Source organism: Sus scrofa, chromosome 6 (assembly GCF_054392235.1).
Source record: "Sus scrofa isolate SSC_HxYL_T2T_F1_AM1 chromosome 6, Sscrofa_HxYL_maternal_Yorkshire_Landrace_v2.0, whole genome shotgun sequence".
Taxonomy (NCBI): Eukaryota; Metazoa; Chordata; class Mammalia; order Artiodactyla; family Suidae; genus Sus; species Sus scrofa.
The window spans coordinates 54,572,408-54,588,689 of NC_139388.1; the positions used below are offsets into that span (position 1 = coordinate 54,572,408).

The 16,282-nt window shown below is 50.2% G+C and overlaps 1 protein-coding gene across 2 annotated transcripts in view; it reads left to right on the forward strand.

Annotated features, from left to right (window-relative positions):
- The window catches only part of LOC106507601 (uncharacterized), a 27,238-nt gene extending 15,815 nt beyond the window's left edge, over positions 1-11,423 (forward strand). The window contains exons 3-10 of one of the 2 annotated variants that reach the window (XM_084961089.1): positions 118-219; positions 509-655; positions 3,502-3,645; positions 5,090-5,230; positions 6,933-7,064; positions 9,036-9,200; positions 9,433-9,579; positions 10,539-11,423. In XM_084961089.1, coding sequence (XP_084817215.1) covers positions 210-219; positions 509-655; positions 3,502-3,645; positions 5,090-5,230; positions 6,933-7,064; positions 9,036-9,200; positions 9,433-9,579; positions 10,539-10,756 — 1,104 coding nt within the window. In that variant the 5' untranslated portion in view covers positions 118-209 and the 3' untranslated portion in view covers positions 10,757-11,423. Of the gene's footprint in view, positions 1-117; positions 220-321; positions 656-3,501; positions 3,646-5,089; positions 5,231-6,932; positions 7,065-9,035; positions 9,201-9,432; positions 9,580-10,109; positions 10,260-10,538 lie in introns of those variants that run through there. The other variant, XR_014806285.1, reaches the window with a different exon arrangement.
- The last annotated feature ends 4,859 nt before the right edge of the window (positions 11,424-16,282 follow it).

The following is a 16,282-nucleotide window of genomic DNA, read 5'->3' on the forward strand; positions in this document are numbered from 1 at the left end:
GAGAACTCCCCAGCCCTTAGTTCTGTTCTTGAATCGCACCTGTGCGCGCGCGCGCGTGCGTGTTCTCCTTTTCTCCTTCTCAAATCACAAGGTCTGATCACCCCTCTCTCCCCACAGGGACCTCCAAGACATGTCCAGCCTGCCCTTTGCTGGGAAACTGCACGGAGATAACCTGACCTCTGGCCCAGGACTCCTGTTTATTCAGCCAGATGCAGATGGGTGGGGGACCAGCCTGGGGGAGGGGGCTAGGCAGAGAGGATGGACGAAATGGGTGGGTGGAGGTTGGAGGGGAAAGGTGTAGACAAGCCCCCTGGGACTGGCGGTCCCAAACTCCCTCTTGGCTCAGCTTGGTGCTGCTGGGCTCGGTGGGGTGTGGGGTGTGGGGGTGTGGTCTCAACTCCAGCTGAGGTCCCAGATTGACCTCTGGGGATGGCTGCAAAGGAGGCAGAAGTCCCACAGGGCTTGAGGGGGGCGTCTCTAATCTCCCTTCCTCAACATCTGTCACCAGCAAATGGGACTCTCATTAGGAATGGATCCTGCATGGCCCCCGAGGAGTGCCGCGAAGGTATCTATGTCCTGACCTACGGTCCCGGCTTGAGTCTCCAGGTCAGCACAGCCTGTTGTGAGAGTGACTGCAGCCTGTCTACCCTACAAGGTTTGTAAGTGGGGACCTGGGGGCATCACACACCCGGGTGGGATGTCGTGGGAATTTGGCCTCAGTTCCTGGCACTGCCTGGATGATTAGGGGGCAAGAAGAACCTTGGTTTTCTCATCTGGGAAATAGGTGTGAAATAACTTTGGCAGGAGGAGCATCTAGCATAAGGCTGGCACAGAGTGGGCATTCTATAAATCGCTAGCTGTGTGGATTTGGGCGATATCTTGGGAGCACTGGGACACAGGTTCTGTCCCTGCTCGGCCCTGCATTGCTGCAGCTCTGGCTTAGGTTGTAACCACAGGTCAGATCTGATCCCTGGCCTGGGGAACTCCATATGCCACGGGATGGCCAAAAAAGAAAAAAAAAAAAAATGTACCTGTGCTTATTGAGTTGCTGGGGTGCTGGAGAGAAGCCCCAGGCTCTTACTTTTCCTTAGAAGAGGGACTTCCCTGAAGGCCAGCTAAGCACAACAAGAAATGTCATGGGCCCCAGGCCAGGGTGAGCGGAGGTGCTCAGGACTCTGCACTTGCTTGACTTTGGCAGTGAGCACCTCCTCACTGGCTCACTCCAGACCTGCCCCTGAGCAGTGATAAAGATCACTTTGTGTTCCTTGGCTCTTTTTTTCCAAAGAAGGAGTTTGTATGTGGCAGGTGTAGCAGTGGGCAGACAGCTCTACAGTCTGGGCTGATTTCCCTTCTCCTAAACGGGGCACGTCAACCGAATCAAATAGCCAGGTCCGAGCTGCGAGATAGGCATGCCAGGCAGCTTGTAAAGCCGGCTCGTAGGAGAGCATCAAACCAAACTCCCTCGGAATACTTGGCGCAATTGTCTCCTGTAGGTGGTCACAGCAGTGCTGGCAGTGGAAATATAACGTGAGCCATAGTGGGGATGAAAGTTTTCTTTCTTTTTTCTTTTTTTTAAATTATTTCCCCAAGACAAATTTTTTTCTACTGTACAGCAAAGCTTTACTTTTAAAAATTTTTAATTTATTATTTTAATAATTGAAGTATCGTGAATTTACAATGTTGCTAGTTTCTGGTATACAGCAAAGTACACCACATATATACATGTGTGTGTGTGTATTCTCTTTCATGTTCTTTTCCACTAAGGTTTATTATAGGATATTGAATACAGCTCCCTGTGCTCTACAGTAGGACTTTGTAGTTTATATAATAGTTTGTGTCTGCTAATCCCAAACTCCCACTGCATCCCTTCCCCACCCCACCCCGGTCCCTTTGCAACCACAAGTCTGTTCTCTATGTCTGTGAGTCTGTTTCATATATAAGTTCATTTGTATCATTTTGGCTTTCACATATAAGTGATGGCATATGATATTTGTCTTTGCCTTTCCGACTTTGCTTAGTATGATCAAATCTAGGTCCATCTATGTTGCAGCAAGTGGCATTATTTGGAATGAAAACTTTTCTAGTAGCCACGTTCAAAAGTACAAAGAACCAAGTGAAATTAGTTTTCAAGACAGATCTTATTTAAGGTATCTTATCTAAAAGGGTTCCCACTGTGGCTCAGCAGTAACAAACCCAACTAGTATCCTTCAGGATGCGGGTTTAGTTCCTGGCCTTGCTCAGCGGGTTAAGTATCCAGTGTTGCTGTGAGCTATGGCATAGACTGGCAGCTTCTCCTCTGATACGACCCCAGCCTGGGAACTTCCATATGCCGCACATGAGGCCCTAAAAAGCGGATAAATAAATAGATCAATAAGTCAACATTATTTCCACATGGAGATAATTAATACAAAATTATTAATATTTTCTTTTTTTCCATACTAAGCCTGTGAAGCCTAGGATGGTTTTTTTTTTTTTTTTTTTTTTTTTTTGTCTTTTTGTCTTTTTGCCTTTTCTAGGGCCGCTCCCATGGCATATGGAGGTTCCCAGGCTAGGGGTCGAATCGGAGCTGTAGCCGCCAGCCTACACCACAGCAACGCGGGATCCGAGCCATGTCTGCAATCTACACCACAGCTCACGGCAACGCTGGGATCCTTAACCCACTGAGCCAGGCCAGGGATCGAACGTGCAACCTCGTGGTTCCTACTCAGATCTGTGGTTCCTAGTCAGATCTGTTAACCACTAAGCCACAACGGGAACTCCTAGGGTGTGTTTTATACTCACAATACCTCCCAGAGGGAATCGGCCACAGTTTAAGTACTTAGTAGCTGTGTGCAGATAGCAGCCACCTATTAGCCAGCACAGTTCTTGATGCTACTTTTCTGTATCTGCCAACATTTCAGTATAAACCCACATTAAAAAGATCTATGGCTTAGTTTGGATGCAGCAAAAATATGCGTAAACAGCTTCCTCTTAAATGTTTCGGATCTCTAAGGAAGCTCTGAAATTAATAAGGTGGTAGAGGACCCGGAAGCCACAGTCCCACTCTTTTGTAGAAGACCACAGCCCCTCAGAACCTACAGTGACAAGGATCGCTTTTTCATCGCTTTTGGAACTCAAGGTCTTTGAGGGAGAGCTTTTGTCTGTGTGGTCAGAACTGTGTCTCCAGAACAGGGCCTGGCATATAGTAGGTGCTCAAGAAATACTTGTGGGGAAAGAAAAAAAAAAGAGAGAAATGCTTGTGGAATGAATGGACAAACCCTTGGAATTCAGCCTGAAGGTTTGTTTAGGACAAAGTAGCGTGGTGAGGCCAGATCACTTCTCCTCAGAAGACATCTTCAAGGGCCAGAAGGTGGCATCTGACACCAGGCTGGTCCCACTTTTGAGGAAAATGCCTGGCTGTGGTGGACAGAGGCAGCAAGAACAGAGGGCTGGTGGGGCAGGGGGGCTGAGTGGGGGTCTTCTTCTGCTCCACCCCACCCTCACGACACCCACTCCCACCAGAGGCAGAACCCGAAGCTCAGCCCAATGGGGTGAAGTGTCGCTACTGTTCTGGGGATAAGACGGCCCCGTGTGACTCCATTTCGGTCATGAACTGCACCGGGAACCAGACTATGTGTCTCACCCCCAACGGGACACGGCATGGAGGTAAGCGTCCCCTTCAGGAAGTCCCTTGCACGGCCAGCCTCCCTCCCACCTGCACAAAAATAAGTGTTGAGGTTTATTTGCAGATGTGTTCTGGTTATCTATGGCTTTTTAACGCATCACTCTTGCCTGTAGTGACTTAAAACAACAACAGTCATTTTATTAACTCTTATGATTTCTGTAGGTTGGAAATTCAGGAAAAGCTCCATTGGACCATTGTGGGACTCATATAGTTGCAGTCAGAGGGTGGCTGGAGCTGGAACTGCAGGGCTGAGAGCAGCTAGGGGCTTGATGAGCATCTCATCCATGTAGACTCCGGGCTTTTCCAGGTGTTCTCTCTACATTGGTTAGAATGGGCTTCCTCACAGCATGGCTGCCTCAGGGCTCTTTATTTGGTGGCTGGAGACTCTAATACCGAATAGTGCAGCAAATAAGGCAGTGGCTGGGGCTACTTGGTCGCTCTCTCTCTCTCCATGTGGCTTCTCCTCTTTGGTCAAACTGGGCTTCCTCATATCATGGCTGCCACCATCTTTACGGCAACTGATTATAAGAGCGAGTATTCCAGCAAACAAAGGGGCAGCTACATGGTTTTTTATGACCTAGACTAAGAAATCACACCTTGTTATTCTGCCATACTTTGTTGGTTGAAAGATCACAAAAGTCCATTTGGTGTCATGGAGAGGAGGTATAGGCCACCACCTCTTGGTCTCAAAGAATTTGCAGATGCATTTTTTTTTTTCTTTTGTGTTTTTTAGGGCCGCACCCATGGCATATGGAGATTCCCAGGCCAGGGGTTGAATCAGAGCTGTAGCTGCCAGCCTACACCACAGCCACAGCAACAGCAACGCAGGATCATTAACCCACTGAGTGGTGCCAGGGATCAAACCCACGTCCTCATGAATACTAGTCGGGTTCGTTAAGCACTGAGTCACGATGGGAACTCCTACAGATGTATTTTTAAATCATCACTATGGGTTTGCAAAGGGTTGGAGCAGAGACTTTTTGAGCAGAAAGCTTAGAATAGAACCACACTGATCAGTGAATAGACTATGAAGCCAGCAAAGTGAAAGAGAGAAGTCGCCTGGGCTTCTGCTCCTGACAGTCTGGTGGACTAGATTCTCTGAGGGGTCTTTCTGCTCTAAGCAGTGATGTGCTGGGAAGGTGGGGGTGGGAGGAGCAAGAATGATGGGGGTGGTCCACTCAGGGACAGAGGTATTTTATCACTGCCATTGTTTGGGAATGCTGATACATAGTAATAGCAAAAAACAGATTGACTGGGGCTCTGGTGTAGGCCAGTGGCTACAGCTCTGATAGAACCCCTAGCCTGGGAACCTCCATATGCCATGGGTGCAGCCCTAAAAAAAAAGCAAAAAACAAACAAACAAACAAAAAAGTGGGAAGGCTCAAGCTCAGAGTCTCTCCCTGCAGCGTCCCCTTGTTTCTGCAGGGGTTCCCCAGGTCCTGAAGGGCTGTGCTACCCTGGAGTTCTGCCATCTGCAAGCAAACACCACCCTGGGCCCGGAAGCGTGTGGATTTCATCTCACTGCCAAGCCTGAATGCAACTATGTGGCTCCTCCCACCCAGTCAGGTGCTTCGAGCCTGGACTTCCTGAGACCCCACCCTCTCTGCCCACCCTTAATCCCACCTGCCCTTCCCAGTCCTATGGGTCCCTTCCTCTCATCCCGCTCCTGGGGGTTCAATTACCCACATGAGCGAGCGCAGAGGCGCGCGCACACACACACACACTCACACCACCTGACACCTGGAAGCAGAAAATCCCATGGGCACATATCCACACATCAACAGACACCTACATTTAGGTCTCATCACCCAAAACACACCTACAGAGGAGCAAGTATTTCTAAACACAAACATCCTGTTGTGTAAATGAGGTTAGAGATCTAAACTTGGTTGAAATAAGAAACCTGGCAGCCTTTCTTTTCTTCACTTCCTTGCTTGTGAAAGAAGACAGATTTGCCAACAGTCTTCCTTCAGCTTAACAAAGAACATTGACCATAACCTGTCTTCCAGAAGAGACAGGTGCTAATTGATATAGTATTTATCAGGGCAACAGCTTTTTAAGTGAGACAACTGAATAGAAGCACAGACCCTTCAGAGGAGCAAAGGCAATTTTCAAAACTGGATAGAGCAGCATCCTTCGGTTCCAGGGACCTAGAGATGCGCTTGTTAGAACCCGCACAGCAAGGCCAGTTCTGGGATGCAGGAGCGGATCTGTTTGCTGAATCTTAGGCAGTGTGGGAACATTCTCATCTTCACTGCCTCAGATTACCAGCTGATAGGAGGTTTCTTTTTCCAAACTAAGCAGAGGATAGAATGGCTGATCATGACAAAGGGAGAGAAAAGGCAGACGTGGGAGCTAAAATGTACAACATGGAAAAGGAAAAGGGCATCGCAGGATTACTAACAACCGGAAGATGGGACGTGGGTTTTTTGTTTGTTTGTTTTGTCCTTTTAGGGCCACACCTGCAGCATATGGAGGTTCCCAGGCTAGAGATCGAATCAGAGCTGCAGCTGCTGGCCTACACCACTGCCACAGCCACACCAGATCTGAGCCATGTCTACGACTTACATGGCAGCTCACAGCAATGCCGGATCTTTAACCCAAGAGCTGGGCCAGGGATCAAACCCACATCCTCATGGATATTAGTCGGGTTCCTTACCGCTAGGCCACAATGGGAACTCCCAGACATGGGATTTTTGTGTATACAATCCTTGCGGACATATAATATATCCATGTGGGGACGAAGTGGTTATCAGATCGAAACTCATGGACCGGGAAAGACTCAGGTACAAACACACAAACACACAAAGGTACAGAATACATACAGACATCCTGAAACAGTTTACTAACATTCGCAAAATTCACATCTATGCGCTGACCTATATCTCCAAGCATCCTAGGCCTTGCTGGAAACACAGACCTCCAAAACCAGCCTTCTTCACACCCACACATAAACATGGGCTCTGTTCCCACAGATATGCACAGAGATACCTACACACAGGGGCCGTGGAAGCGGACACACCCACATTTTTCCTTCCTCAGAAAAATCCACAACACTCAGAGTGCAATGTAGGCGCACACAATCATGTGTGCACACAGAGAAACAGGCCCGTATGCTCGTGCACACAAACTGCATCATCACAGAAGTGCATACACAAAACACGGTCACAGGCAGTTAGCCATGGGCTCAGAAACGTACACGCACTCACCTGGGCACGCCGGCACGCACGCGTTGTCTTCCAGCCAGCTCATCTTCCTCTCGCCTCAGGTCCCCGTGCACCTGCAACCCACACCAAGGCTAAGGTCACCACCTGTTTCACCTGCTCAGAGCTTTACCACTGCAGCCCTCTCCCCTTCCCAGAAGAAAGGACCCACTGCCTTCAGACAGCGGGCATCACAGGTAAGTGCCCCTGCGGAAAGGACTGGGGAGGAGAGGCAGAAATGGGGCCCGAGGAAGTTCCCTTCATGGCTCAGCGGTTAATGAACCTGATGAGGATCCATGAGGATGCGGGTTCGATCCCTGGCCTCGCTCAGTGGGTTAAGGATCTGGCGTTGCCATGAGCTGTGGTGAAGGTCGCAGACATGGCTCGGATCCCATGTTGCTGTGGCTGTGGCTGTGGCATAGGCCAGCAGGTATAGCTCTGATTAGACCCATAGCTTAGGAACTTCCATATGCTGCAGGTGCGGCCCTTAAAAAAAAAAAAATGAAAAAAGAAATGTGGCCTGAGACACATGGAGACCTCTGCTTGCCCTCCCGAGTTTGCTGCCTTGACTCCAGTCATGGTAGCCCTTCCCTGGCCATGGAGAACAGAGGCTGGTTGCAATGGGGGCTATGAGTTTAAAATCTGATACTAGGGAGTTCTGTTGTGGCTCAGCAGGTTAAGAACCTGACATAGTGTCTGTGAGGATGCAGGTTCGATCCCTGGCCTCGTTCAGTGGGTCAGGGATCTGGCATTGCCGTGAGCTGTGGTATAAGTCACAGATGGGACTTGGATCCTGCATTGCTGTGGCTGTGGTGTAGGCCGGCAGCTGTAGCTCTGATTAGACCCCTAGCCTGGGAACCTCCATATACAGCAGGTGCCATCAAGAGGTGCTAAAAAGCAAAAAAAAAAAAAAAAAAAAAAAAAAGTTAAGTAAATTTTAGGAATTCCCTGGTGACTAAATGGGTTAAGGATCTGGTGTTATCGCTGCTGTGGCTTGGGTTAATGCTGTGCGTGGATTCAATCCCTGGCCCCAGAACTTTTGGCATGGCCAAAAAAAAAAAGTTCATTTTTTTTTTAAACAGTGGCATATGGAAGTCCCCAGACTAGAGATCAAATCAGAGCTACAGCTGCTGGTCCACACCACAGCCGCAGCAGCTCAGGATCCAAGCCTCGTCTGAGACCCACACCACAGCTCACAGCAACACCAGATCCTTAATCCACTGAGCAAGGCCAGGGATTGAACCTGCATCCTCATGGATAACAGTCGGGTTCATAACCCACTGAGTCACCAAGGGAACTCCAATAGATGCCACCTCTTGATGGGAGAGTGGTCGTCGTGTTGCAAAAAAAGCATGTGGGCTGAGAGATACAGTTGCAGCCAACTTGGCATCTATTGCAACATTCGGGAGAGGGAGCCCCCAAGTTCCCTGTCGGCTGCCCCATAAAGGGAAAGACTGGACTCTTCTGTAAATGGGAAGAGGAATTAAACTAGAAATCCGCTCTTCTCTGGTATGAATTCCAAGATGTACATGAATGGGAGAAAGAGGAACTCCAGCGATATAGCGAGGAACACTGACGATAATGTACCAGACCAAGTGCTGGGCGTTTTCAGGGTCCCAGAGAAGTTTCTGGCTAAGCCCATGTGGGACTCAGAGAGAGACTGGGGAGACATCACAGGTACCAAGCCACCTGTTCATTGGAACCGTCAGAGGAGAAGGCACCAGGAGGAAGACTTTCTTTTCTTTTTTTTTTTTTCTTTTTTTTTTTGCTGTTGTTGTTGTTGTTATTGTTGCTATTTCCTGGGCCACTCCCGCGGCATATGGAGGTTCCCAGGCTAGGGGTCCAATCGGAGCTGTAGCCACCGGCCTATGCCAGAGCCACAGCAACGTGGGATCCGAGCCGCGTCTGCAACCTACACCACAGCTCACGGCAACGCCAGATCGTTAACCCACTGAGCAAGGGCAGGGATCGAACCCGCAACCTCATGGTTCCTAGTCGGATTCGTTAACCACTGCGCCACGACGGGAACTCGACTTTCTGAATTTATGCATCTGATGAGCAATAGCGTCACATGCAGTAGGGGCATCTCAGGCAGAGTGAGCACCCAGAGGGACTGGGGGACTCCGTTGGGTGGTGGCTTGTGACTGCTTCTCTTCATACCTCTCCAGCCTCAGGTGAAGGTAACTCTGTCGCCTGGAGAAATGGTTCCTGCATGGCCTCCGAGGACTGCCCATCTGACAACTCCATCTCTGCCCTGACCTACAGCATTGGCTTTGGTTTCTGGGTCAACACCACCTGTTGCCAAGGCAACTGCCAGGCGCCCACCCCTCTGGGTATGATGCTGCCAGAGAGCAGTCAGATGGGTGGCTGAGGAGGTGGTGGGGTGACTCTGGAGGGAAGTTTGTCCTGGGTTGAGGAGGGCAGGCCCTCCAGCTCCATTTCCCAACCAGGCTGCCCATCTCCGTGGGAAAGCTCATGAAGGTTGTTCTCCTGTAGTAGAGCCAATGAGGGCACAAAGGGCCCTGGGAGGTCCTGACCAGCTCTTGGTCACTCTCCCCTCTATAGCCACTCTGCCGGCCTCAAGCACCCTGAGCAAGTTCCTGTGTCCTGCATGTCCCGAGGGCCTCTCGGGGCCCTGCAACCACTCCTTCTACATGCAGTGTCCCAGCGAGGAGACCGAGTGTGTCCAGCTGGACCTGGTGTCTGAAGAAGGTAAGTGTGCATGCGTGCCCATGTGCAGAAGTGAGCCTGATGCCCTGCTGTTGGGTGGAGGCAGGCCTGGGTTTGGGGTCCATCTCCATCACTGAGTCTATGTGGCCCAAGACAAGCAACTTCATGTCTTCGAGCCTCAGTTTTCTCCTCTGATAAATGGGGATGGTGGGAGCACATCTCACAGGGTTTTGTGAGGATAAAGTGCGTTCATGAGCAAGGTGGTGGAGTAGAGGGCCCACAGTGGGACTTGGGCCAGGCTGCCGAGTTCCAATCCTGGATCTGCCACTTATGAGACAAGTGATCTGGGGATTGAGACTTTGTCTCTCTGTGCCTGGATTTCCCCGTCTGAGAAAGGGGGCAATTATGGTCTCTTACCCCCAAGACTGTTGTGATAGTTAAGAGAATCCATTACACTTCTAGATGTGTGCTGTCCAAAAGAAACACAGTGTTCACAGGTGTAATTTAAAATTTTCTGCAACTTGTAAATCAACTATACTTCAATAAAGCTTAAAAAAAATTTTTTTTTCTAGGGGAGTTCCCTAGGGGCTCAGCAGGTTAAGGATCCAGCATTGTCACTTCTGTGGTTCTGGCTACTGTCGTGGCTCAGGTTCAGTCCCTGGCCTGGGAACTTCCACATGCTGACCATGACCGGCCCCACCTCAAGAATCGGAACATTCCCAGTGAGTTTTTCCCGAAGGACATGGATTTGTGACACTCCCTCTGAGGCTGGCCGGCTCCCATGTTCCCCTTTCCAGGTGACAGAGTGTTTTAGGAAAGTGACCCCATAGGGCTAGAGGGAGTTTCAGGGAAACCTGCTTGGTTAGAGGAACCCCCAGGGTCTGGAGACGGCGACGCGGGGCTGGTGCCAGGCGCCAGGCGCGTGTGCCAGGCGCGCTCGGGCAGTGGGTCACCTGCCCGCGCGCATCCTCACGTCCCCGTATCCACCCGTGTCTCCGCAGGCGGCCGGAACGTGAGCGTGCGCGGCTGCGGCACCCGCGACCTGTGCGGGAACGAGGCGTTCCCGGCGCTCCCCAGCCACCGGCTGGCCCGCCGGCCCGTCTGCAGCACCAGCCAACGCGCCGTCCTGGACGCCAAGTGCCACTCGGGCGCGGCGCCCGGCCTCCGCCTCGCTCTGCCCCTGCTGATGGTCGCCCTGGGCACCGCGGCGCTCTCTTGAGGCATCCCCCTCCCCGAACAACCTCCCCCGCACCCCTTTCCCTCCCGCCAACCCTTTACCCCCGACCCTTCCTCTCCGCCTTCATCCCGCTCACCCCTTCCCTCCCACCCAGTCCACGCTCATATCCCCCCAGCCCCCTGCTTGTTCCGCTAGATGGCGCCCTGGCTCCCCCTTCCTAGGGCATCTCTAGGGGCCTGGAAGTTTCTGGTAAGAAAAGTCAAAAACCAGGGTGAACATCCTCCATCGGACGACGAGGCTCCCCAAGGCTAGTCCTCTTTCTTCAGGCCGGGACCCCAAAGACTCTACCTCCTCCCTCAGACTAGGCTGTTTTTCTTCCTCGGATTAGAGATGGCTCCACGGTTACACATTCTCCTTCAGATTGGGGTCCCCAAAGACTAAGCAGTCTTCCTCAAACTAGGGGAGCACCAGGCCACTGCCTCAGATGAGGGCTCTATCTCTTCTCATGAACATTGGGAAACAACTCCTCCTTTTGTCTCCCTCTTTGGGGTCTAGCAAAATCCCGGGCAGCCAAGGTGAGGTTCGAGGCCAAATACACTCCCTCTCCAAGGCTTTCAGAGTGGCTCATTCCATCCTGACCAGGGGCCCCCTTCAGTCCAGCCTTGGTCTTCCTGGTATAACCACGTCTGAATGAATCACATCCCACAAAGCCGAGTGGTGTGCCGTTTCCTTTGTCTGCCACTGCAGCCTTAAGTGGGGCCCTGATGTGTGGTCTCTTCTCACCTCTGGGGATTCTGGGACCTGAGGGGACCTGCAGATGATAATGTCCAGGAGCCAGGATGGGCATTAAGATCACATGCTCCATCTGGAGTGAGCATCATTTTAGAGCAAGCATTGGACCCTAAGGACGGAGCAGAGAGGTAAACCTGAGGACCTTACCAGGCGGCAGGATGCCAAGAACATTTGCGTGTAGCCTAAAGTAATGGAAAGTCCAACTACAGCACTGAGACAGTTCACTCCGCATTCATTTAACAAAAATGCGCTGATCACAATACTACACATCCAGCACAGTGTCAGACACTGGGATACTCACTAAATAAAATCCTATGGGAGTTCCTGTCATGCCTCAGTGGTAATGAACCTGACGAGTATCCACGAGGGGTGAGTTTGATCCCTGGCCTTGCTCAATGGGTTAAGGATGTGGCGTTGCCGTGAGCTGCGGTGTGGGTTGCAGAGATGGCTCAGATCTAGTGTTGCTGGGGCTGTGGGGTAGGCCGGCGGCTACAGCTCCGATTTGACCCCTAGCCCAGGAACTTCCATATGCTGTGGGTGCAGCCCTAAGAAGACAAAAAAAAAAAAAAAAAAAAAAAAAAAAAAAAAAATCAAATCCTCTGATCTCAGGAAGTTTATGTTCTCAGGAAGATAATAAAGCTCTCATATGATACTCCAGATAGTGTTGGGTACGCTGGAGAAATCAGTTCAGGGAAAAGGGGTGAGGACGCTGCAAAAGGGGTGCATTTTCATACGGGGTGGGGTTAAGAGTGACATCTGGGTAAAGACTTGAAGGGGCTGAGGAGGGGGCCCTGCAGATGCCTGGGGAGTGAGTGGGGGGCCCTCCAGGCAGAGGGAATGGCCAACACAAAGGCCCCCTGGGGGTAGCAACAGGAAGGAAGAGCTCATGTTACTCAGCACAACAGAAGGAATGGGGGTGGGGGTCCCCGGGGAACTCCTTCAGCAGTTCCAAGGAGCCCTGGAGGATCGACCTTGCTGCCCTGCCATCCTCAGCATGCTGGTGTTTGCACCATGATGGCTAGAGCTCCAGTACCATGTCCTCTTACATCCACGGCCGAGGCTGGAAGAGGTGGCTTCCCAACCTTATCTTCTCAGAAACCCATCCCCTGGCAGGCTTCCCTGTCCCATGGGCCAGTCCCTGGCAAGGTGAGGGCATATCCTGATTGACTTTGCCTAATTAAGACTCAGTTCCTGGGGTTGAGAGAGGCCCCCAGTGCTCACATGGCTACCCCAGATTCTTGACAAAAATGGGGCTCTGTTAGCAAAGAAGGAGGAGTGTGGCTAAATCCATAGGGATCAGTCAGGAAAGGCAACCCACTCTAGGTGTTTCAAGAGAAGGACTTTTTTTTAGGGCCGCACTCGCAGCACATGGAGGTTCCCAGGCTAGGGGTCAAATCGGAGATGTAAGAAGTGGGCATATAAAATCTCCTAAAAAAATCTATCGAAAACTTTCAGTTTTCCCAGATCACAGAGCACCACGTATGATTTAATCCATGTAGAGGCAAGTGCCAAACTCCAGTTCACACCTAAATAGACATTTCTCCAAAGAAGACATACGCTTGGCCAGGAGGCACATGAACAAATGATCACCTTCACAAACTATTAGAGAAACGCAAATCAAAACTAAAATGAGGCACTACCTCACATCAGTCAGAATGGCCATCATTAATAAGTCTACAAATAACAAATGCTGGAGTGGGTCTGGAAAAAAGGGAACCCTCAACCACCGTGGAAAACAGTCTCCCCACTTCAACCCTGGGGAGGCACCTCAGAAAACTTAATATAGAGCAATCATATGATCCAGCAACCCCACTCCTGGGTATATATTTGGACAAAACTACAATTCAAAAAGATACAGGCACCTGTATGTTCATAGCAGCACTATTCACAGTAGCCAAGACATGGAAACAACCTAAATGTCCATTGACAGATGAATGGATTAAAAAGATATGGTACTTCTTAATAAAATGGAATACTATTCAGCCATAAAAAGAAACAATAGAGTTCCCATTGTGGCTCAGTAGGTTACAAACCTGACTAGTATCCATGAGGACGTGGGTTTGATCCCTGGCCTTGCTCAGTGGGTTAAGGATCTGGCATTGCCATGAGCTGTAGTGTAGGTTGAAGATGGGGCTCAGATCAAGTATTGCTGTGGCTGTGGCGTAGGTTAGCAGCTGTAGCTCCGATTCAAACCCTAGCCTGGGAAGGGGTACAGCCTTAAAAAAAAAAAAGAGGGGGAGTTCCCATTGTGGTGCAGTAGTTAACGAATCCGACTAGGAACCATGAGGTTGTGGGTTCGATCGCTGGCCTTGCTCAGTGGATTAACAATCCGGCATTGCAAGTTGCAGACGAGGCTTGGATCCCACGTCGCTATGGCTCTGGCATAGGCTGGCAGCTACAGCTCTGATTAGACCCCTAGCCTGGGAACCTCCATATGCCATGGGAGCAGCCCTAGAAAAGGCAAAAAGACAAAAAAAAAAAAGGTGAAAAAGTATTTGTGAATTTGCCAAACCACAGAATGATAATTAGAAACAAGTTCATAATTGTTTACTATCTTATTTTCACTAAAAAGCTTTTTTAATTTTAATTTTTTTTTAGCTATGCATGAGGCATGTGGAAGTTTCCAGGCCAGGATAAAACCCATGCTATAGCAGCAACCTGAGCCATAGCAGTGACAATAGCAGATCCTTAACCCACTAGGCCACCAGGGAACTCCTCTGCTGAGAAGTTGTGTGTTTGTTTGTTTGTTTGTTCTTTGCTTTTCAGGGCTATACCCATGGCATATGGAGTTTCCCAGGCTAGGGGTCGAATCAGAGCTATAGCTGCTGGCCTGCGCCACAGCCACAGCAATGTGGGATCCAAGCCTCATCTTCAATCCACACCACGGCTTACTGCAATGCTGGGATCCCCGACCCACTGAGCAAGGCCAGGGATCAGACCGGTATCCTCATGGATAGTAATCGGATTGGTTTCTCCTGCAGCACAATGGGAACTCCTGCTGAGAAGTTTTAAAGCAAATACCAGACATTGTATTTCATCCTCAAATACTTCAGGGTGCCTCAGAGCCCATACACACAACATAGAGTCCGATGAGAGCCAGGCATGACGTGCCTCCCTCCCTGCTCATTAGCAAAAGGCCCTTCCTAGAATGTCCTTGACCTTCAGAGATCTCACTTCACCCCTAGGGAAGTGGCATTCTTCTAAGGCCTCTCCATAGCAAAATCAAATCAAAAGTTCAGTAGCCAGAGAGGAGACGCAAATCAGAGAGTCCAGTCCAGTGGTTAAAAATAGGGACTCTGACACCCGTCTGCCTGGGCTCCAAAGACAGCTGAGCCAGTTACCAGTTTTATGACTTTGGGTGATTTCCTGGAAGTCAATTTTCCCATTGGGATTGGTGACATGGGGCAGTAACAGTTCCCACGCACAGAGTTGATGTGATGGTTGAAAGCACTGAACTGTGCACAGAAATCAGAAAAGTACACGTGGAAAGAGTTACACAAATAACCAGGAACATTTACTACTGTTGGTTTGTTTTGGTCTTTTTAGGCAGCACCCAGAGCTGCTGGCCTTCATCACAGCCACAGCCACTCAGGATCTGAGTGGCATCTGTGACATATACTATAGGTCACGGCAATGCTGGATCCTTAACCTACTGTGAGAGGCCAGGAACCAAACCTGCATCCTCATGGATACTAGTTGGGCTCATTAACCGCTGAGCCACAACGGGAGCTCCACATTTACTATTGTTAATGCGGAGGGAGTGAACCCTCGGGGGCCACGCGGTCAGGATTTGTGTTTACTTCAAAAGCCCCTTTCTTTCTCCCCAGCACAACCTGTCTGGAGGATTCCTGCCCCGAGGTGTGGGTGCAGAGGGCCTTGGGGTGGTGGGGACGGGGCGAGGAAGGAAGGAGACGTTTCTGTGAGCCTGGAGGCCCCCGGGGATGGGGCCAGGATGTGATCCACACCGGATGAGCTGGGAGCCCATGGCAGGTGCTCAGGAAATGATCACAGGCGGAAACAGTCGCTGAATGATGGTGACCCTGGAGTTTGCAGGGGAAGAAAGGGACTGCTTTGGGGGATGGAATGGGGCCAATATGGCAGAGACTTTAATTTTATGGAATGTTTCTACTCTTTTTTTTTTTTTTTTTTTTTTTTTTGCTTTTAAGGGCTGTACCTGCAGCATATGGAGGTTCCCAGGCTAGGGGTCTCATCGGAGCTGTAGCCGCCAGCCTACACTACAGCCACAGCAATGCGGGATCCGAACCACATCTGTGACCTACACCAAGCTCACGACAACACTGGATCCTTAACCCACTGAGCAAGGCCAGGGATCGAACCTGAAACCTCATGGTTCCTAGACGGATTCATGAAGCCACAATGGGAACTTCTGGTACGTTTCTACTTTTTTGTAAGGGCATAAGTTGTGAGCCCATTATTCAAGTTAAAAAATACATTATAAATTACTCCAAACCTCCAAAAACAAAGAAATAAGCAGTGTTTCGCACCGCTCAGCTGAAAGGCAGAAAACACTGTCAAAACAGTCGAAACCCCCTTGTCCTGACCGCGAGCCTTTCCTCTCTCCTCTCATGAGATAAACTCGCCCTGAACGTGGTATTTGTAATTTTGCAACACATGTCCATGCTTTGAATTTTTTGTTTTTTTCTTTTTAGGGCCACACCCACAGCACACGGAGGTTCCCAGGCCAGGGGTCAAATCAGAGCTGCAGCTGCCGGCCTGCACCACAGCCACAGCAACGCTGCATCAGAACCACATCTG